General features: G+C 45.5%; 1 protein-coding gene across 10 annotated transcripts in view; it reads left to right on the top strand.

Annotated features, from left to right (window-relative positions):
* The window catches only part of LOC106574832 (R3H domain-containing protein 1), a 48,302-nt gene that overhangs the window by 19,207 nt on the left and 6,846 nt on the right, over nucleotides 1–22,249 (top strand). For 5 of the 10 annotated variants that reach the window (XM_045698238.1, XM_045698234.1, XM_045698236.1 and 2 more), the window contains 18 exons: nucleotides 115–210; nucleotides 4,195–4,291; nucleotides 5,287–5,425; nucleotides 5,565–5,705; nucleotides 5,914–6,022; nucleotides 6,450–6,545; nucleotides 6,676–6,701; nucleotides 7,223–7,276; nucleotides 7,373–7,590; nucleotides 8,995–9,342; nucleotides 10,643–10,782; nucleotides 11,116–11,223; nucleotides 13,169–13,432; nucleotides 13,676–13,790; nucleotides 18,066–18,199; nucleotides 18,500–18,657; nucleotides 21,152–21,255; nucleotides 21,478–21,644. In XM_045698238.1, coding sequence (XP_045554194.1) covers nucleotides 115–210; nucleotides 4,195–4,291; nucleotides 5,287–5,425; nucleotides 5,565–5,705; nucleotides 5,914–6,022; nucleotides 6,450–6,545; nucleotides 6,676–6,701; nucleotides 7,223–7,276; nucleotides 7,373–7,590; nucleotides 8,995–9,342; nucleotides 10,643–10,782; nucleotides 11,116–11,223; nucleotides 13,169–13,432; nucleotides 13,676–13,790; nucleotides 18,066–18,199; nucleotides 18,500–18,657; nucleotides 21,152–21,255; nucleotides 21,478–21,644 — 2,514 coding nt within the window. The remainder of the gene's footprint in view (nucleotides 1–114; nucleotides 211–4,194; nucleotides 4,292–5,286; nucleotides 5,426–5,564; nucleotides 5,706–5,913; nucleotides 6,023–6,449; nucleotides 6,546–6,675; nucleotides 6,702–7,222; nucleotides 7,277–7,372; nucleotides 7,591–8,994; nucleotides 9,343–10,642; nucleotides 10,783–11,115; nucleotides 11,224–13,168; nucleotides 13,433–13,675; nucleotides 13,791–18,065; nucleotides 18,200–18,499; nucleotides 18,658–21,151; nucleotides 21,256–21,477; nucleotides 21,645–22,249) is intronic. The other 5 variants (XM_045698241.1, XM_045698239.1, XM_045698242.1 and 2 more) reach the window with 5 other exon arrangements.

The raw sequence follows: 22,249 nt of genomic DNA, 5'->3' as shown, positions 1-22,249 counted from the left end.
TCTTGGTTTGTATTTTTACTTGGTCGGTTCGCGTTGGCGTTTTGAAATGATCAACGCACGCCATCTAAAGGAATATATTTTGAACCGTTGTCAATACACTGCACTCTCTCTCAGTCCAAGGCCAAGGTAAAGTTAGTACGGAGCCTGGCTGTCTGTGAAGAGTCCTCTCCTCCCTTTCTAACTGCACACCAGCTGACACCAGATCCTCAGGTAAACCTTTAGACACACACACACACACACACACACACACACACACACACACACACACACACACACACACACACACACACCCCTTTGGGTAAACCCCCAGACGACGACTCCTACCCCATTAGCTGTGGCTCATTTCACAAACATCACTCTGCCTTCACACCAGACACACACAGGAGCCAGCAGCTAGAGGGCCTTGCATTTCATCCAGTCAGCACTAACTTCATCAAAACCACGAGGGTGTTCACCACCACCAGCCGGTGTGTGTGTGTGTGTGCGCGCGTCCTGTATTACTCACATCCATTTTGGAGAACATTGTATTTTCACGTGTCAGAACATGGAGACCTGTGGATTGATATAATTGAATAGTATGGTTGTCACTATGATGTTAGGCTTCCTTCAACCTATTCCTTTGTCACCACTCAAACATGTCTATGGCTAATGGTGTTTGAAGTGATATAGGTTATCTTTTTTGGGGGGTTTGTCTTTCTGTGTTAAGCTGCAATTTTGTATGCCAATTATTTCTTTTTGAGTGAAAATGTTACCTTGGTGTGGAGGAGAAAATAAATGATTGTACTTCTCTGTAAAGATGCATTGTCCTGGCTGGGAAACGGGTTACTAGGAAACCCTGACTGTGTGTTTAAATGGATAGACTTCCTTGAACTAATGTGTGAGATTTAACCCCCTCCTTCTGAGTTCTACTTTCACTCTTTATCTTTCTTTCTCTTCTTCCTCCCTCTCTTTTTCCTCATCTTTCTCTCTTCTTCTCTCTCTTTTGCCCTCTCTCCACCTGCCCTCCATTCCTCACATCTCTCTTTCATTGTTGCTTTTCTGTAGCAATGTTGGTTGTTTCTTTTGTTAACCTGTTGTGCTGTATCACTACAGCAAAGCCTCCCTGAGAGGCAGAGTATATATCTTTTTGTATTTAACCTTTATTTAACTAGGCAAGTCAGTTGGGAACAAATTCTTATTTTCAATGATGGCCTAGGAACAGTGGGTTAACAGCCTTGTTCAGGGGCAGAAGGACAGATTTGTACCTTGTCAGCTGGGGGATTTGATCTACCAACCTTTTGGTTACTGGCCCAACGCTCTAACCACTAGGCTACCATTTTATATCACTAATGTAAACATGACATCTCCCTTCCAGAAACCACTGGCTCCCAACTTCTTTACCTAGTTGCTTCTATCCTGAAGTCTAACTATCCTAATTTAAGCTTCTTGCCGCCAGCACTATGGGCGCTGGTCTAAAGTAGTGCCCTATATAGGGAATAGGGTGTCATTTAGGTCGCAGGCTGAGTTTCAGTGTGCTGTTCAGCTTTTAGCTCCTCTCTGCTTTTTGTACTAGTGTTGAATAGTGAATCAGAGCAGGTAATGAAGCAGAGATTAAGATGAGTAGCAGGGTTAAACCAAAGGCTGGGATGCTGAAAAGGCCTTGAAACACACAGAATTTGAATGATTGGATTGTACATTTTCATTCAAGTGAGTACTGTCAAGGGGTTGTTATATTCTCCTGAACTAACCGTTATTTCCATGCTCGCTAAGCCTTAGACATTTTCCAATTCATATTTTAGTAATTTAGCAGACTCTTATCCAGAGCGACTTACAGGCACAGTGAGGGTTAGGGCAAGGGCACATGAACAGATTTTACACCTAGTCAGCTCGGGGATTCACACCAGCGACCTTCCCATTACTGGCCCAACGCTCTTAACCACTAGGCTACCTGCCACCATTATAAAATAGAATCATTCAAGCGAGTGTCAAATGGCTGTGATATGAGGGGCTTTCCCCCCCATTCTAGTCATTTTATTTCTATGCTTGTCTTCCAAAGGGAGTTATTTTATGTGGTACAATAAAGGCAATGATGGATGTTAAGGTGTGGAAGATGGGACGGGCTTTCTATTGGTGGATGTGAAGGTGTGGAAGATGGGACGGGCTTTCTATTGGTGGATGTGAAGGTGTGGAAGACAGGACAGGCTTTCTATTGAATGTATTCTCTTCCCCCAACATAAAGCAGATCTATATTTGACTCCGTATTCACTCCTCTGTAGGTCCATGTACTGTTTGTTTAGTCACATTGTAATGTCAAAATGATGTCTGATTTTCAGGTGTTTAATGACTAAATAAAACAATGTTAACGTTGTGATTGACGAGGGGATTATTGTCCGTAGAGCAGGAAAGTTTATCGCTCTGTGCAGCACAGGGTTTTAGTTGAGCTGTTATTTGAAATGAAAACGGTGCTCTCGTAGTAAATCAGATGGTTTTTTAAATGAGGTCGGTCGGCATTGTACTTGTTTGCACAAGCGAAACATGTAAAACCCTTAAATATTTTTTCATTAACTTCTATGGGCTACCCTAGTCAACAGCCAGTGGAATCGCGTGGCGCGAAATACAAATACCTCAAAAATGCTAACTTCAATTTCTCAAACATATGACTTTTACACCATTTTAAAGACAAGACTCTCGTTAATCTAACCACATTGTCCAATTTCAAAAAGGCTTTACAGCGAAAGCAAAACATTAGATTATGTCAGGAGAGTATCCTGACAAAAATAATCACACAGCCATTTTCAAAGCAAGCATATATGTCACAAAAACCAAAACCACAGCTAAATGCAGCACTAACCTTTGATCTTCATCAGATGACACTCCTAGGACATTATGTTATACAATACATGCATGTTTTGTTCAATCAAGTTCATATTTATATCAAAAACCATCCTTTTACATTGGCATGTGATGTTCAGAACTAGCATACTTCCGGTGTATTTACTAAATTACTCATGATAAACGTTCACAAAATACATAATTATTTTAAGAATTCTAGATACAGAACTCCTTTATGCAATCGCAGTGTCAGCTTTTAAAATAGCTTTTCGGCGAAAGCACATTTTGCAATATTCTGAGTACATAGCTCGGCCATCACGGCTAGCTATTTTGACACCCACCAAGTTTGGAGCTCACTAAACTCAGAATTACTATTAGAAAAATTGGATTACCTTTGCTGTTCTTCGTCAGAATGCACTCCCAGGACTTCTACTAAAACAACAAATGTGGTTTTGGTTCCAAATAATCCATAGTTATATTCAAATAGCTCCGTTTTGTTCGTGCGTTCAGGTCACTATCCGAAGGGTGACGCGCGAGCGCATTTCGTGACAGAAAAATTCAAAATATTCTATTACCGTACTTAGAAGCATGTCAAACGCTGTTTAAAATCAATTTTTATGCTATTTTTCTCGTAAAATAGCGATAATATTCCAACCGGGCAACGTTGTATTCATTCAAAGGCTGAAAGAAAAAAAATTGAGTAGTCTCGTGAACACGCATCTGTCTCACTGTCCCCAGGCTGACCACTCACAAACTCTGCTGCTGTTCTTTGCCCAGAGACAGCAGACACGCCATTCCACTTTCTGGTGGCTTTAGAGAGCCAATGGAAGCCTTAGAAAATGTCACGTTACAGCACAGATGCTGTATTTTTGATAGAGATGCAACAGAAGGACAAATTGTCAGACAGGGCACTTCCTGTATGGAATCTTCTCAGGTTTTGGCCTGCCATATGATTTCTGTTATACTCACAGACACCATTCAAACAGTTTTAGAAACTTTAGAGTTTTCTATCCAAATATACTAATTATATGCATATTCTCGTTTCTGGGCAAGAGTAGTAACCAGTTTAAATTGGGTACGTTTTTTTTTTATCCGGCCGTGCAAATACTGCCCCCTAGCCCCAACAGGTTTAACTTCCAACCAAGTGCGTGATTGTGAAGCTAATTAGATGCAAATTCTTAATGTGACATGCTAATTAATTCTCTCTGTATTTTAATTTTAGTGTACTTCTCATATGGCACCCTATTCCCTATGTAGTGCACTACTTTTGACCAGGGCCCATAGGGAATAGGCTGCAATTTAGGATACAGACTTAATCATTGGGATATTAGCTAGTAGCTACCACTGAAGTTTTTATTTCTTACTCTTCAAATTCACATCCAGATATCCCAGTCCTTTGATAAGGAGGAGCTGTCTGCCAAGGAGGAGAAAGAGAAGGTGGAGAAACCAGAGAAGATACCCAAGAAAATACTGTCAAGAGGTGTGTGGGTGTGGGAGAGTTGGCGCAGAGGTTGATTGTTATCTTTGTGTTGTAAATAGTGAGAGAGAATATAATGGTCATCCCTGCCTTCACAGACACGGTTGTGTTTGTATGTTACAATACAAGACCTTGGCGACATGTTGTGAGGTTTAGTCTAGAGAACTAATGAACTGATTCCAGAACATGGAGCTCTCTGAGAAATCCAATATAGAATCCTAGGAGACTATGGGTGCGTTCGTGAATTCACTCTGGCTATCTACTCCCGATTTCAGAGCACTCACGTCGGAGTGTGCCAGAGCGCACAATAACCGATTTATTTTTATTTCTTTATTTTTAATTTTTTTTTCTTAATTTACTAATGCACAACACCCATTGAATATCAATATAGTATTGAATATGACCGGTGTCAGTAAACGTAAGCCCAGTTAAAGTGTATTTGGAAAGTATTCAGACCCCTTGACTTTTCCCACTTTTGTTACGTTACAAACTTATTCTAAAATTGATGAAATTGATGAGGGGAAAAAAACAAATCTCCACACAATACCCCATAATGACAAAGCATTTTTTGCAAATGTATTAAAATATCACATTTACACAAGTATTCAGACCCTTTACTCAGTACTTTGTTGAAGCACCTTTGGCAGTGATTACAGCCTTGAGTCTTGGGTATGACGCTACAAGCTTGGCACACCTGTATTTGGGGAGTTTCTCCCATTTTTCTCTGCAGATCCTCTCAAGCTCTGTCAGGTTGGATGGGGAGCGTCGCTGCACAGCTATATTCAGGTCTCTCCAGAGATGTTCAATCGTGTTCAAGTCCGGGTTCTGGCTGGGCCACTCAAGATCATTCAGAGACTTGTCCCGAAGCCACTCCTGCGTTGTCTTGGCTGTGTGCTTAGTGTCACTCCAGAGTGAATTTACGAACACAGCCCATAGTCCACAAAGATGTGTTGTGTATAGAGCACCATTACCAGAATGATTGGTCCTCTTGTGTCTAGATTCCAGCCAGGACTACACAGACTCTACTGGAATAGACCTGCATGAGTTCCTGGTCAACACTCTTAAGAACAACCCCAGAGACAGAATGATGCTGTTGAAGTTGGAGCAGGACATTCTGGATTTTATCAGTAATAATGAGTAAGTTATTTAATAAATACATTTATTGATTTAATGTATTTTATTAATTTATAGTTAATGCAATTTTATTCGAATTCAATTCTATAGTTGTATTATTTTAGCCTTTCAGCAAAGCTCATTCAGCTCTTGTGTTTCCTAGAAGCCAGAAGAGGAAGTTCCCTCCCATGACGTCGTACCATAGAATGCTGCTACACCGAGTGGCTGCCTACTTTGGCATGGATCACAATGTTGACCCCACTGGGAAGTCTGTCATCATCAACAAAACTAGCAATACAAGAATGTATGTTTTTCATTTGGTACCAGTCAGTTTTAAAACATTTTATAATACATTATTTTCAGGATTTATACTGAACCACAATAATACATTTTTATTAGATTCTATGAAGCTTAAATACATCAAATTGCTTTGAAAGTAGAAAGTATGTATTTGGTGTAGATTTTTTCCCCCCACGCCTCTAAACTTCCAGCAATGGAATTCTCTTCCACAGACCAGATCAAAAATTCTCAGAACACATAAAAGACGACAAAACAGATGATTTCCAAAAACGCTACATTCTCAAAAGAGACAACGCCAGCTTCGACCGGGAAGACGGCATGGTAGGGGGTTTCTGTGTTCCAATCAAATGTCACGCTGTGTCCCAAATGACACCCTATTCTCTATATAGTGCCCTATGGGCCCTGGTCAACAGAAGTAAACTATATAGGGAATAGTGTGCCATTTGGGATGCATTCTCAGCGATATGTCTTTGAGAGGGTGACAATCTGGTGCTGCTGTTCCAGCTGCTGGCTAGGCTAAGCTGTGCGGAAGCTGCTGGCTAGGCTAAGCTGTGCGGAAGCTGCTGGCTAGGCTAAGCTGTGCGGAAGCTGCTGGCTAGGCTAAGCTGTGCGGAAGCTGCTGGCTAGGCTAAGCTGTGCGGAAGCTGCTGGCTAGGCTAAGCTGTGCGGAAGCTGCTGGCTAGGCTAAGCTGCTGGCTAGGCTAAGCTGCGCGGAAGCTGCTGGCTAAGGTTGTGCATGTGCTTGCAGATACGAATGCGCCTGAAAGACGACAGGAGAAGCAAATCTATCGAGGAGAGAGAGGAGGACTATCAGAGAGCCAGGGACAGGATATTTGCACCAGATGTGAGATTTTGGCTAATCAATTTAGATTAATGATGCATTTGTGTTTTTTTGAAGTAAAATATGGATATGCTTTATGGACTGCAAATGACATGTAAGTAAGACATTGAAATAGATGTATTTTTTTCCACAGGGAGATCATTTCCATCTAGATGGAAGGTAAATATCATTCACATATCAGTCTAATCTGACACTTACAACGTTTGGCTGGTTGGTCCAACGTGGACGGTTTGGCTGGTTGGTCCAACGTGGACGGTTTGACTGGTTGGTCCAACATGGACCGGTTTGGCTGGTTGGTCCAACATGGACCGGTTTGGCTGGTTGGTCCAACGTGGACCGGTTTGGCTGGTTGGTCCAACGTGGACCGGTTTGGCTGGTTGGTCCAACGTGGACCGGTTTGACTGGTTGGTCCAACGTGGACCGGTTTTGCTGGTTGGTCCAACGTGGACCGGTTTAACGGTTTGACTGGTTGGTCCAACGTGGACCGGCACGTGGACCGGTTTGGCTGGTTGGTCCAACGTGGACCGGTTTGACTGGTTGGTCCAACGTGGACCGGTTTGGCTGGTTGGTCCAACGTGGACCGGTTTGGCTGGTTGGTCCAACGTGGACCGGTTTGGCTGGTTGGTCCAACGTGGATTTGATATCCTTTGATAATGTTGCATGGTCGTCTCCCCATGCAGGAGCCCTGATGAAGAGGCTTGTATCAGCACACAACAGAGACGGCAACTCTTCAGGTACTTCCTTTCTGTCACAGATCTCTCTCTCTCACACACACACACACACACACACACACACACACACATATATCCATCCATCCCTTGTTTTCTCAGACTAGGGGACGGGCGATCAGCCAGCAGTAGACAGAGCAGCTCTGAAAATGACCCCAAGAACTGTGATGCCCGGCCGTGGAGCAGCACTGATTCAGACAGCTCCAACCGTAACCTGAGGCCGACCATGACCAAGGCCAGCAGCTTCAGCAGCATCTCTGTCCTCATCAGAGGAGACAGCTCAGCCAGCAGCAAGAGCACCGGACGCCTCTCCAAAACAGGCAAGTATTAGGGGGAGGGGGGGCACTGGCTCATGCACACGTAGTCAAATGCACGTGCGACGTATCGTGTCCAGTCTGCTTTGTTCCACAGCACAGTGAAGCACCTGTTTTAATGACAGAATGAACCCTAAGAATGAAGAAAAAAAATGTGTTCTGTGTCCATGACTACTTGGTGGTAACCGATTTACCCCAAGTGTGGTCAGTCACCCCTAGACAATGTGATACACTAGTTTCTGACTGACATGAGTTGGAATTGGTCCTTCACTGTGTGAGTGTGTGTGTGTGTGCACCATCCCTGTTTAATACAGGCATACTGGGGGAATGGAGAGCCAGTTTTCTTTGTTTATGCTGTTTTGGTTCCTCCTCCGTTCCTTGTCTTTTCGATCATATTTTTTGTTGTTGCTGCCTCTGTTCTAGAGGCTTTTCTTTTAGGTTTCATGTGATTCCATTTTCACAGTGCACTGACTGCCAGACAGACAGCTTTTTCCTTGAGTTTTTTTCTTTAACGTTGTTTACGAAGATGGGGCTCACTTTGTGCAGCACAACATCTGCTGTGCTGCTACTGGGAGGCCGTTTTGTGTTCCTGTTAGCTCTGTCCTGTGGCTCATCTCTTCTGCATGCAGTGCATGTCATCTTTTTGGTTCTTTGGCATCGTTTAGCATCTTTGGTTTTAGCTTTTTTTCTCTTTTTGTTTTAGTATCCCCCATTTCTTTAAGTGCTGGTTGTTTAGTTTGTGTAGAAAACATGAAGAATGATGGCCATCACAATTCTGAATTCATTGGCTTTTACTGTTGGCAAGACGGAGACGTCTTTCTCACCTCTCCAGTAATACGTCCAGAGAGACCAAACTTGAGCCCAGTTTTCCTCTTTTGTCTGTCCAGATTTCAAAGCGCCTGATGGCTTTGCTTTTGACATCAAATATTGGAGGTTTGCGTACATGCCAGAAGACCAACTTTGACGTTGTAAACCAGGGAAATGTTTCTGTGGCTGCATTACTGACAAACTAATAACATGTTTGTGGTTATACTCTTTAAGATATGGACCACTTAAAATTACAGTTGATATGGGCTCATGCAAGATGCCCACAGAGGGACAAATATCACCTATAGCCAATGAATTCACTCACCGTGTGTCCCACTTTTGAATGGACCAATGGCTATCCTGCTTCTACTCCTGTTACCGCAGAAGTGACCAATAGCTGTCCTCCTTGTACCCCTGCCCGGAGGCTGGCTGTGCATGTGCTACAAGCCGCTGCCTCTATTTTTACTTTTATTGACCTTTTATTTAACTAGGAAAGTCAGTTAAGAACAAATTCTTATTTACAATGATGGTTACACTATGGGACGTCTTTCGTGATCCTCTCTGTAGGACGTTTAGTGATCTTTTCATCCCTCCCTCCTCTAGGTTCTGAGTCTTCTAATAGTGTAGGGTCTTCTACGAGTTCCATCTCTCGCCCCCAAGTACTCCACCTGCCTCTCCCTGTCCCAGCTGCTCTAACCCAGGCAGCCGGCCCTGTCAGGGGCCCCAGCACGCTGCAACCAACACCTTCCTCCTCCTCTGCCTCCTCCGCTGCCACGGCCCCCAGCTGTAGTAGGACTTCTGTGCACTGTGATCGGGGCAGCAGGAATGGCCCGGCGCCTGCATCCGGCCCAGCGCCAACCCAGGCCACTGCTAATGCTACTAGTTACTATTTTCTTCCCCCGGAAGCCACAGGGATACCGCCTGGCAGTATACTGGTCAACCCACACACAGGTTGGTATCTTCTGATCAGGGTTGGTCCTCATCCCTCAGTTCATATCGGCTGGATTGGCCTGTCTCTGTGTGCTGTCTTTATATAGGCTGGATTGGCCTGTCTCTGTGTGCTGTCTTTATATAGGCTGGATTGGCCTGTCTCTGTGTGCTGTCTTTATATAGGCTGGATTGGCCTGTCTCTGTGTGCTGTCTTTATATAGGCTGGATTGGCCTGTCTCTGTGTGCTGTCTTTATATAGGCTGGATTGGCCTGTCTCTGTGTGCTGTCTTTATTTTGGTTTTGATCATAGTTCTTGTAAAACAAACTTCTTATTCAGTCTATTAGTCTGTCTGCTCTTCTCTTAGACTGTTGCTGAAATTTCTCAAACTACATATTTTGTTTTGGGTCAAATATATATCAAAGCCTTTCCAGATTGAATGAATGGACTAAGGGAGTTGGTAAACTGTATATATTCATGGTTTAGTCATTATTCAGGATACATGTTACTATAGCATAACTCCTACTGACTAAATTATACTCAAATATCCTGTAGCCTCTACTGCAGGGCTGTCCAACCCTCTTCCTGGAAATCTACTGTCCTGTAGGTTTTCAGTCCAACCCTCTTCCTGGAGATCTACTGTCCTGTAGGGCGGTAGATCTCCAGGAAGAGGGTTGGACTGAAAACCCACAGGCGGTAGATCTCTAGGAAGAGGGTTGGACTGAAAACCCACAGGACAGTAGATCTCCAGGAAGAGGGTTGGACTGAAAACCCACAGGCGGTAGATCTCTAGGAAGAGGGTTGGACTGAAAACCCACAGGCGGTAGATCTCCAGGAAGAGGGTTGGACTGAAAACCCACAGGGCGGTAGATCTCCAGGAAGAGGGTTGGACTGAAAACCCACAGGGCGGTAGATCTCCAGGAAGAGGGTTGGACTGAAAACCCACAGGGCGGTAGATCTCCAGGAAGAGGGTTGGACTGAAAACCCACAGGGCGGTAGATCTCCAGGAAGAGGGTTGGACTGAAAACCCACAGGGCGGTAGATCTCCAGGAAGAGGGTTGGACTGAAAACCCACAGGGCGGTAGATCTCCAGGAAGAGGGTTGGACTGAAAACCCACAGGGCGGTAGATCTCCAGGAAGAGGGTTGGACTGAAAACCCACAGGCGGTAGATCTCTAGGAAGAGGGTTGGACTGAAAACCCACAGGGCGGTAGATCTCCAGGAAGAGGGTTGGACTGAAAACCCACAGGGCGGTAGATCTCCAGGAAGAGGGTTGGGCAGCCCTGGTCTACAGTGTATCTAAGTTTGTGTTCCCCACCTGCAGGCCAACCCTTTGTGAACCCTGATGGCAGTGCTGTGGTCTACAACCCCTCGATGACCTCACAGCAAGTTGGGAGGAGCCAGCAGCCCTTGGCCCCTCCCCTACCAGCCCCGCACCAGCCAGCCAATCACGTCCTCTCCCAGGTCAGTCAATGAGTCTACAGCCCATGTATCCCTTCTTTCTCCAGAAAGCCCATTCACTCCCTGCTTGCAGTCATTTCTTTACTCTACCTGTTCTCAGTTAATATAGTAGATTAGAATCCATCATTCTTTAATTCATGCCTCCTAATTTCCCAGAGAACATTCATCATCTACGAGCTAGGGCTGAGTGAATTATCTAGATATCAATCAGGTTCAATTAATTGTGATATTAATCAGCCAGCTCTAGTTCCTCCTATTCAATCACCTCTGACTTCTTAACTTATGGAGGTCTCTCTCCTCTCTTTCCCTCTGTTCTGTCCTTTTCTCCTCCTTCAGCCGGTTCGGCATCTCCAGCCCTCTGCTCCACAGCCGATCCAGTACTCAACCATCTCTTACCCTCCTCCTCAGTTCCTGCCACTCTCCCCTAACCAACACTACACTTTGGTACCTATCAATCCTCTCTCCTCTCCTCCCCTCTATCTCCCACCTGTCTGTTTCTGTCCAGTTGCCTCTTCAGCGCCTTAATTAGGTGGTCTTTTATAAGACATGGTTGTTACGTGTGTTAATTCCAGAAGTTTATATTTTTATACAGTCTTTGATGTAATGTATGATGGAAACCCATCTTTATCTGGGAAGACTTTGTGATTGAAGAAGTGTTCAGCAGGATCCTGGATCATGTTCATTAGGCAGAAGACATTTGAAAGCAGCAGTTTGCCCAATGGGAACCCAGGATCTTGTTTTCTGTTGCAAAATGTCTTGCAACTGAGTGCTTGTTGAACATGACCCTGTTAGCCCTATGACCCAGTTGGGTAGAACATGACCCAGTTAGGTAGAACATGACCCTGTGACCCAGTTGGGTAGAACATGGCCCTGTGACCCAGTTGGGTAGAACATGGCCCTGTGACCCAGTTGGGTAGAACATGGCCCTGTGACCCAGTTGGGTAGAACATGGCCCTGTGACCCAGTTGGGTAGAACATGGCCCTGTGACCCAGTTGGGTAGAACATGGCCCTGTGACCCAGTTGGGTAGAACATGGCCCTGTGACCCAGTTGGGTAGAACATGGCCCTGTGACCCAGTTGGGTAGAACATGGCCCTGTGACCCAGTTGGGTAGAACATGGCCCTGTGACCCAGTTGGGTAGAACATGGCCCTGTGACCCAGTTGGGTAGAACATGGCCCTGTGACCCAGTTGGGTAGAACATGGCCCTGTGACCCAGTTGGGTAGAACATGGCCCTGTGACCCAGTTGGGTAGAACATGGCCCTGTGACCCAGTTGGGTAGAACATGGCCCTGTTAGCCCTATGACCCAGTTGGGTTGAACGTGACCCAGTTGGGTTGAACGTGGCCCTGTGACCCAGTTGGGTTGAACGTGACCCAGTTGGGTTGAACGTGGCCCTGTGACCCAGTTGGGTTTAACGTGGCCCAGTTAGCTCCCGAGTGGCACAGCGGTCTAAGGCACAGCATTACAGTGCTAGAGGTGTCACTGCAGACCCTGGTTCGATCCCGGGCTGTATCACAACCGACCGTGATCGGAAGTCCCATAGGGCGGCACACAATTGGCCCAGCGTCGTCCAGGTTAGGGGAGGGTTTGGCCGGGGGTAGGCCGTAATTGTAAAATAAGAATTTGTTCTTAACAGACTTGCTTAGTAAAATAAATGTTAGATAAAACCACCCTGTTAGGTAGACTAGATCTGGCTGCGTTCTGTTAGGTAGACTAGATCTGGCTGCGTTCTGTTAGGTAGACTAGATCTGGCTGCGTTCTGTTAGGTAGACTAGATCTGGCTGCGTTCTGTTAGGTAGACTAGATCTGGCTGCGTTCTGTTAGGTAGACTAGATCTGGCTGCGTTCTGTTAGGTAGACTAGATCTGGCTGCGTTCTGTTAGGTAGACTAGATCTGGCTGCGTTCTGTTGTCCTCCTTTCCTGACCTGGTTTCACCCAACACATCCCTCTATGGCTGATTTAAAGCACTGAAACTAACAGTTTTTAATCATTAATTCAATACCAGATGTTGAATAATCCATGAGTAGATACGCTAAACTTCCAATTTACTGCCACTGAACAGCTTGTCATAGATGACCTAGACTGAGGTAGCCTACTCTGGTGCTATAAATATCCCAGTTTGGGTTCCCTGGGTGGTGTTCGGCATCAAACAGTAGAAAACTGACTGAAACAGGGAGAGACTACTAGAACTTGACTCCAATAAGACGCATTCATTTTCTGTTTGAAAATGTTTTGCTACGGTGTGCCCTAATAATTTTGGCTGTGGTCTTGATGCCCATTGCCTCTGGCCCTGTCTATTGATTGATTGGATTTGACCATTTTAAAGGACATGTCCAGACAGTACATATATTTGAAACATATGTTTTCAGCATTATTCTCTCCCCACAGCAAGAAGGGCTTGCTGCCCAGTTCAGCCACATGAGTGTGGTGCGCCAGGCGTCCAGCGACGGCACGAACGGCGGCCCCCACCCTGCCATGTACCCCTCGGGCCCTGTGGTGCTCCAGGGCCCCCTGCAGCACCAGCAGACTGGCTACATGGTGGCCCCTCCAGGGCCCCCTGTGGTGGGACAAACCCAGGCCTACCCCACCCCCGGCCCTGCACACCCTTTGAGCCAGCCGGTCATGCAGCAACAGGGCTACATGCCACAGCAGGTACAACGTTACAGTACAGTCACTCACATGGTCAGTCAACACACCATCTCATGGCATCGTCTACTTCAACTACCTACTTGTTGGTCTCAGTCTCCTTCAGTAATAGTCAATCACATTATCCACCACTTTATCCAAGGATGATCACAATCTAGATTGACCTCAGATCCTCTATGAGGAAAGTGTTCAGATTCCAAGGTGACCAGAGAAACTCTGTGTCTGCTTGTTGTCCTTCCTCTCCTGTAGATGCACACATGTTACTGTGCTCCAGCCCAGGACCCCCACTCCAACCAGCACTATCGCCCTGTCAGCCCCGTGCACTACACCAGCCCCCAGAACCAGCCTCTACCCCAGCAGCCAGGTAAACACACACACACACACACACACTGCTATCTCTCTGTGTTTGTCTTGATTAGCTGAGCTGTCTCCCAGTGAGCTGCTTGCTGAGTGTGTATTCTGTTTCTCTGCACCCTGGGGGTCACACGATTGTTATCTACAGCCTCCTGCCTCCTCAACACAGCTCTTTTACTGGTTGTTATCTACAGCCTCCTGCCTCCTCAACACAGCTCTGTTTTACTGGTTGTTAGCTACAGCCTCCTGCCTCCTCAACACAGCTCTGTTTTACTGGTTGTTATCTACAGCCTCCTGCCTCCTCAACACAGCTGTTTTACTGGTTGTTATCTACAGCCTCCTGCCTCCTCAACACAGCTCTGTATTACTGGTTGTTAGCTACAGCCTCCTGCCTCCTCAACACAGCTCTGTTTTACTGGTTGTTAGCTACAGCCTCCTGCCTCCTCAACACAGCTCTGTTTTACTGGTTGTTATCTACAGCCTCCTGCCTCCTCAACACAGCTCTTTTACTGGTTGTTAGCTACAGCCTCCTGCCTCCTCAACACAGCTCTGTTTTACTGGTTGTTAGCTACAGCCTCCTGCCTCCTCAACACAGCTCTTTTACTGGTTGTTATCTACAGCCTCCTGCCTCCTCAACACAGCTCTGTTTTACTGGTTGTTAGCTACAGCCTCCTGCCTCCTCAACACAGCTCTGTTTTACTGGTTGTTATCTACAGCCTCCTGCCTCCTCAACACAGCTCTGTATTACTGGTTGTTATCTATAGCCTCCTGCCTCCTCAACACAGCTGTTTTACTGGTTGTTATCTACAGCCTCCTGCCTCCTCAACACAGCTGTATTACTGGTTGTTATCTACAGCCTCCTGCCTCCTCAACACAGCTCTGTTTTACTGGTTGTTAGCTACAGCCTCCTGCCTCCTCAACACAGCTCTGTTTTACTGGTTGTTATCTACAGCCTCCTGCCTCCTCAACACAGCTCTTTTACTGGTTGTTATCTACAGCCTCCTGCCTCCTCAACACAGCTCTGTATTACTGGTTGTTAGCTACAGCCTCCTGCCTCCTCAACACAGCTCTTTTACTGGTTGTTAGCTACAGCCTCCTGCCTCCTCAACACAGCTCTGTATTACTGGTTGTTAGCTACAGCCTCCTGCCTCCTCAACACAGCTCTGTTTTACTGGTTGTTATCTACAGCCTCCTGCCTCCTCAACACAGCTCTGTATTACTGGTTGTTATCTACAGCCTCCTGCCTCCTCAACACAGCTCTGTATTACTGGTTGTTATCTACAGCCTCCTGCCTCCTCAACACAGCTGTTTTACTGGTTGTTAGCTACAGCCTCCTGCCTCCTCAACACAGCTCTGTATTACTGGTTGTTAGCTACAGCCTCCTGCCTCCTCAACACAGCTGTTTTACTGGTTGTTATCTACAGCCTCCTGCCTCCTCAACACAGCTCTGTATTACTGGTTGTTAGCTACAGCCTCCTGCCTCCTCAACACAGCTCTGTTTTACTGGTTGTTAGCTACAGCCTCCTGCCTCCTCAACACAGCTCTGTATTACTGGTTGTTAGCTACAGCCTCCTGCCTCCTCAACACAGCTCTGTATTACTGGTTGTTAGCTACAGCCTCCTGCCTCCTCAACACAGCTCTGTATTACTGGTTGTTATCTACAGCCTCCTGCCTCCTCAACACAGCTGTTTTACTGGTTGTTATCTACAGCCTCCTGCCTCCTCAACACAGCTGTTTTACTGGTTGTTAGCTACAGCCTCCTGCCTCCTCAACACAGCTCTGTATTACTGGTTGTTATCTACAGCCTCCTGCCTCCTCAACACAGCTCTGTTTTACTGGTTGTTAGCTACAGCCTCCTGCCTCCTCAACACAGCTCTGTTTTACTGGTTGTTAGCTACAGCCTCCTGCCTCCTCAACACAGCTCTGTTTTACTGGTTGTTAGCTACAGCCTCCTGCCTCCTCAACACAGCTCTGTATTACTGGTTGTTATCTACAGCCTCCTGCCTCCTCAACACAGCTCTGTTTTACTGGTTGTTAGCTACAGCCTCCTGCCTCCTCAACACAGCTGTATTACTGGTTGTCTCCTGCTGAACGCAGCACTGTGGTCATTTACTGGCTTTAATGTGGAGGAATGCTACTCCATCGTGTGTTGGGGGAATTAGGAGGCATCTCTTGGGGCTGAGCAGAGGAACAAATTAGGCTATATACTGTTAGTCTACTAGTGCATAAACAGTGGAATATCCAGCCACAGTGAAAATAATGACTGTTTCCAAACCACTTGCATAAGGAATTTGCTTCTGCAATCAAACAGTTTTGCTGAAGGCTTCAGTATAAATGATGCTTGTGGGAATTGAACCTACAACCTCACCACACTCTTAACTCAGCCACACTGGAACACAGAGCTGTTGGTGATGAAGACCAGGAGTCTGGACTGGAACACAGAGCTGTTGGTGATGAAGACCAGGAGTCTGGACTGGAACACAGAGCTGTTGGTGATGAAGACCAGGAGTCTGGACTGGAACACAGAGCTGTTGGTGATGAAGACCAGGAGTCTGGACTGGAACACAGAGCTGTTGGTGATGAAGACCAGGAGTCTGGACTGGAACACAGAGGTGTTGGTGATGAAGACCAGGAGTCTGGACTGGAACACAGAGGTGTTGGTGATGGGGAAACCTGGAAAGCAGAGTGGCAGAATGCGGGGCCGGGACGCTGTCTGAGAGTTCTATGATTCTCACAGTGAACCGGTCTCTTTTTCAGCCCCTCACTTCTCTTCAGTCTCTCACTCCTCTCTTCTCCAGCGCTCTATTTTCAGCCCCTCAACTCTTCTTCTCCAGCGGTCATGATGATGACTACCTGTTCCTTCAGGGTCGTCATCTGTGTTATTACAATGTGTCTTTTTGGAAGCGTTCAGTCCTGCAGATTACAACATAAAGCCACACTGACAATGGGCATAAAGCACCTGTTAGCAGCTTCCTATTTCACCTGCTGTACCAAGGCAGTCTAATCCCATTCTCTGTGTGCTCAGGTGGAATGGTGTGTGTGGGATTTAATGGGAGAGTCATTTCATGCTTGGTTTGTGAGCAGAGGTCAGGAGAGAGACTGGAGGACGGTCAAAATAGTGTCCTGCTCTTTCACATATGAAACCATTCATCGACTATTGGTCTCGTCTTGTTCCACTTTTCCTCATTGGGGCTAAAGAATGTTCCAGTCACCTTTTTACAAAAGGACGACTAATGCGGTCCCTGGATTTCTCTGTGAGATGAGTCTGTAACCTTGACATTCAGCTGTCCACTATGGAACAAGCACTACTATTTCTACCACCGTTTTTACTTTGCCAGCGAGACCACCGTTTTTACTTTGCCAGCGAGACCACCGTTTTTACTTTGCCAGCGAGACCACCGTTTTTACTTTGCCAGCAAGACCACCGTTTTTACTTTGCCAGCGAGACCACCGTTTTTACTTTGCCAGCGAGACCACCGTTTTTACTTTGCCAGCGAGACCACCGTTTTTACTTTGCCAGCGAGACCACCGTTTTTACTTGCCAGCGAGACCACCGTTTTTACTTGCCAGCGAGACCACCGTTTTTACTTTGCCGGCGAGACCACCGTTTTTTACTTTGCCAGCGAGACCACCGTTTTTCTATGTTGCGCATTTTGCGTTGTCTGTTTTTGTAATTTGCTCATGTGTTAGTCTTTTGTTTTCGCTATTTTTTTTTCCCACTATGCTCTTCCTTCCTTGGATTCAATATTGTATGATTTTCTCCATGTTTTAGATGTCTTCTACATTGTAATGGGTATTATAAACTGGGTGGTTCGAGCCCTGAATGCTGATTGGCTGACAGCCGTGGTATATCACACAGTTTACCACATGGATGACAAAACATGTATTTTTACTTCTCTAATTATGTTGCTAACCAGTTTATAGTAGCAATAAGGCACCTCGGTGGTTTGTGGTATATGCCAATATACCACAGCTAAGGTCTGTATCCGGGCACTCCACGTTGCGTCGTGCCTAAGAACAGCCCTTAGCCGTGGTGTATTGGCCACATACCACACCCCCTCAGGCCTTATTGATTAATTCTAATACAAGTAAAGAGAGAAGATCATCTCCCAAGACAACAGAGGCTTATTAAATATGTTTCTCATTTCACTTCGGCTCATTCATTCATAGTCGTTATGAATAGAATTAATGTCACCATTTTGTTTAAAAACAATGAATTCAAATGTTCTGTATCTCACTAGATATGTCAATAGAAGTGAATTGTAACGTCCTAATGTTACTGAAGGTTACCATGCTGTGATGCCAAATCAGCCCCAGGGCCCTCAGCATCAGAACCTGGTGAACAACCAGCAGCACAGCAATATGGGAAATCACATGACGGCCTTCATGGTCCAGTACCCTTCAATGCCGTCTTATCAGGTACGTTCTTTTTGGCTTATCATTATTAAACTGTTGTTTTTCAATTAAATAATCAAATTGATTTGTCCTGTCCTTTTACTTTGACATGGTTTGATCTTCAATTGTGAACATCTTGCTCTTGTGAACATCTTTGCCTGACTGAAAATCTTCTAATTATATCAATCGAACCCTGACATGTTAAATAGTTTGAAGATTGAATTGAAAAGAGATTTGAAAGGGACCTGACATCAGATGTAAATGTAAAAAAGAGATACTCCTGCTTAATCCTATTTTTCCATATGGTCTGTGTGCATCATGCAGGTATCAATGTCCCAGGGCTCTCAGAACATGCCTCCACATCAGCAGGCATGTCAACAGCCAATGATGATCCAGAGCCATCCAAGCCAAGGTCCCATGGCCATGTCAGGCATGCAGGTCTACTACAGTGTCATGCCTCCAAATCAACACAGCACCATGAGGTAGGAGCTGAGCTGTTCTATTGTTGACACCAGGAACATGGACTGTGTATTAAATAGTCTAAGTGTTAGGTCTGTAATCTGGTACTGTTTCATATTCCAGAGTAGTTCAATGTTGATGAAAGCGCCGCAGATACCGGTGTACCAACCAACCTGCCAACACCATTTACAACAGTCCATTATAGTAGCTTGTAGCTAGACTCTATAGAGCCATAGTTCTCCTATAGTGTGGTTGATGAAGGGCGTTATTGCCGGTGTAGAAACCGGTCCTCATGGGAGCTGAGGTGTACTATTAAGACTGGGCTGCACTGCACCTGTATCATCAGCCTTATAAGTCATCCTCCAGACTGACCTACTAACAGAAGCTCCACTGAGCTGAAAGTGACCTCCAGACTGACCTACTAACAGAAGCTCCACTGAGCTGAAAGTGACCTCCAGACTGACCTACTAACAGAAGCTCCACTGAGCTGAAAGTGACCTCCAGACTGACCTACTAACAGAAGCTCCACTGAGCTGAAAGTGACCTCCAGACTGACCTACTAACAGAAGCTCCACTGAGCTGAAAGTGACCTCCAGACTGACCTACTAACAGAAGCTCCACTGAGCTGAAAGTGACCTCCCTCCCTGTTGTACTGGTTCCTCTATACCGCCCCACAGCATCGGTACTGTCAGTGTTAATATTAAGTGTCCCAAATAAAACCCTATTCCCTATATAGTGCACTAGTTTTAACCAGAGCCCTATGGGTCCAGTACCAGGCAGCTGTAATGTAATCCTTCAGTCTGATGCCAGAGTGATTCAGGTCATAAAGAGGAAATGATTGACATGTTTGTTTTTCTCTTGGACTGTCACCATTAATCCGAGATCATTACCAGACCTTTAATACAAGACTATTTCTGAAACATTGTGTCAGGGCTCTTTAAACCTCTTCAGCGTCTCATCCCGTCAGCGGGATCAAAATCCAGCGAAAAATCATATCGCCAATTAGCATGAAAAAAAATCCTAATTAAAAAATATATATATAATTAATATATATATATTTTTTTTATAGATACACCTCTCCTGAATCGACCCACGTCGTCCGATTTCAAAAAGGTTTTACAGGAAAAGCAAATCATTAGATTATGTTAGATGAGTCCATCGTAAAAAGCAGCAACATAGCCATTTTCCGACCAACCACTTGCATCACATATAACCAAAAAACAGCTAAATGCAGCACTAACCTTTTACAAACTTCATCAGATGACACACCTAAGACATCATGTTACACAATGCATGCATTCTTTTGTTCAATAAAGGTCATATTTATATATAAAAACAGCATTTTACATCGGCGTCTGACGTTGACTAACGAATTTCCCCTCAAATGCGTCCCGGGAAACAATGCTACAATTCCCTAAATTACTATCCTATAACGATTTTTTAAATTTATATTGTCAATCTAACATTTATAGATGAATATCTCTTGAGAACACCTGTCATACCAGATTTTAAATTAACTTTACTGGGTAATCACACTTTGCGATAAAAGGAGATGCGATACTCAGAAAATTAGCTAATATACAGAGCTCGGCGCCATCTTGGAACAATCGCATGTCACATCTCATCTTGTATAATATTGTCAATAATCGCCTACCTTTAGTTGTCTTCATCAGAAAGAATCCCAGGTCCACAACAGATGTATTTTCGGTCGAAAAAAGTCCATACTTCACGTTCCATTAGCCTGCTGTTGGTAGCGCGTCCTTGGGCTCTCTCCAAATTCTCCGATGTGCGCAGGGCTGAAGTTTCGGATAAAATGATTCTCCCGCCTGTAGGTTCGTTCAAACATGTCAAACGTTGTAAAACATTAATCTTCAGGGCCTGTAACACCAAGAGAGCCAATACGATTCGAGGGGGATGATTTAATTGTCTTTCAAACCGTTTCCAAAGGTGGGGGTAGACATGGCCGCCGGCGTCATAATGGTGATGGCCCATCCCCTGTGACCAATTTCCAATGAGTCTCATTCACTGAGTTTCGACTGTATAAGGCTCAAACCACTGTGAAAAGACTGGCGACATCTAGTGGAAGCAATAGGAAGTGCTCACTGAACCATGGTTAACGGTGTGATTTATAGGGAAAGATGAGAAGTCGAGTCCACAATTCTGAATTCCACTTCCTGTTTCAATCGGTCTCGGGGTTTTGACTGCCATTTGAGTTCTGTTATACTCAGACACCATTCAAACAGTTTTAGAAACTTTAGGGTGTTTTCTATCCATATATAATAAGTATATGCATGTCCTAGCTTCTGAGTTTGATTAGTAGGCCGTTGAAAATGGGAACGATTTTTTTTCAAAATGCGCTGTGGCGCCCCCTATCCTAGGGTATCCTCAAGAGGTTTCTTTAAGGGACACTTTGACAGCAAATATAAAGTGTCTGGCTGCTGGTGCTATCAATGTCTTTTAATTGATTCCTCATAGAGCTCCATAAATATATTGACTAGGCCAAGTGTGTGTCCACAGTTCATCGATGGGTTTCTTACCACCTCCTGGGGCAGAGCAGATGCAGTTTCCCCGGGCTTCGTCTCCGTGTGGAACCCAGCAGCTACCAGGACAGCAGTGTGCAGGTAACATTACCCCTCCTCTCAGCAACACCAAGGTCGTGGGTTCAATTCCCCCCGGGATCACAGACATACTGAAATAGATACTGTTCGCTTTGAAAGACCCTTAAGTATGAGATTTGATACCATTAAAATGGTTTTCCTGCCTTGTGTGTCCATCCGAGGATGGAAAACATCCTTTGACAATGAAGCTGTGATTTTGACGTCGTTGTAACTGTGTGTCTGTAGGTGTGCTCCCCGGTCCTCACAGTGGTGGTATGGTGATGATGCAGCTGACCCTGCCCCCTAACCACCAGCCCAGAGCCCATTCCCCTCCACAGTGGAAACACAACAGATACTACAGTCTGGATCACACACGCAGCCAGAGGTCCTCAGAACAACTAGACCACTCACAGGTAACTACTCAGAACAACTAGACCACTCACAGGTAACTAACTACTCAGAACAACTAGACCACTCACAGGTAACTAACTACTCAGAACAACTAGACCACTCACAGGTAACTAACTACTCAGAACAACTAGACCACTCACAGGTAACTAACTACTCAGAACAACTAGACCACTCACAGGTAACTAACTACTCAGAACAACTCACAGGTAACTACTCAGCTGCTGATAATTAGACATAACCATTCAGGAGTCTTTGTAATATTCTGCATGCTGGAGAGAGGGCAGGATCAGCCTGAGAGAGGGCAGGATCAGCCTGAGAGAGGGCAGGATCAGCCTGAGAGAGGGCAGGATCAGCCTGAGAGAGGGCAGGATCAGCCTGAGAGAGGGCAGGATCAGCCTGAGAGAGGGCAGGATCAGCCTGAGAGAGGGCAGGATGACTGATCTACACATCTTGCATCCCAAATAACTGCTCATTGTGTTATCAAGATAAGCGACTCCGAGCAGCGCATCTTGCTCAGGCCCGTCTCTTTGAACTAAGGATACACTTTCCCTCTGATCGACTATATTAAAGGGTTTCTGTGTCCCCTCCTTTCTGCCTCTGTCCTATA

The sequence above is a fragment of the Salmo salar genome, chromosome ssa16 (assembly GCF_905237065.1).
Source record: "Salmo salar chromosome ssa16, Ssal_v3.1, whole genome shotgun sequence".
Taxonomy (NCBI): Eukaryota; Metazoa; Chordata; class Actinopteri; order Salmoniformes; family Salmonidae; genus Salmo; species Salmo salar.
This window is presented reverse-complemented; position numbering and strand designations above follow the sequence as displayed.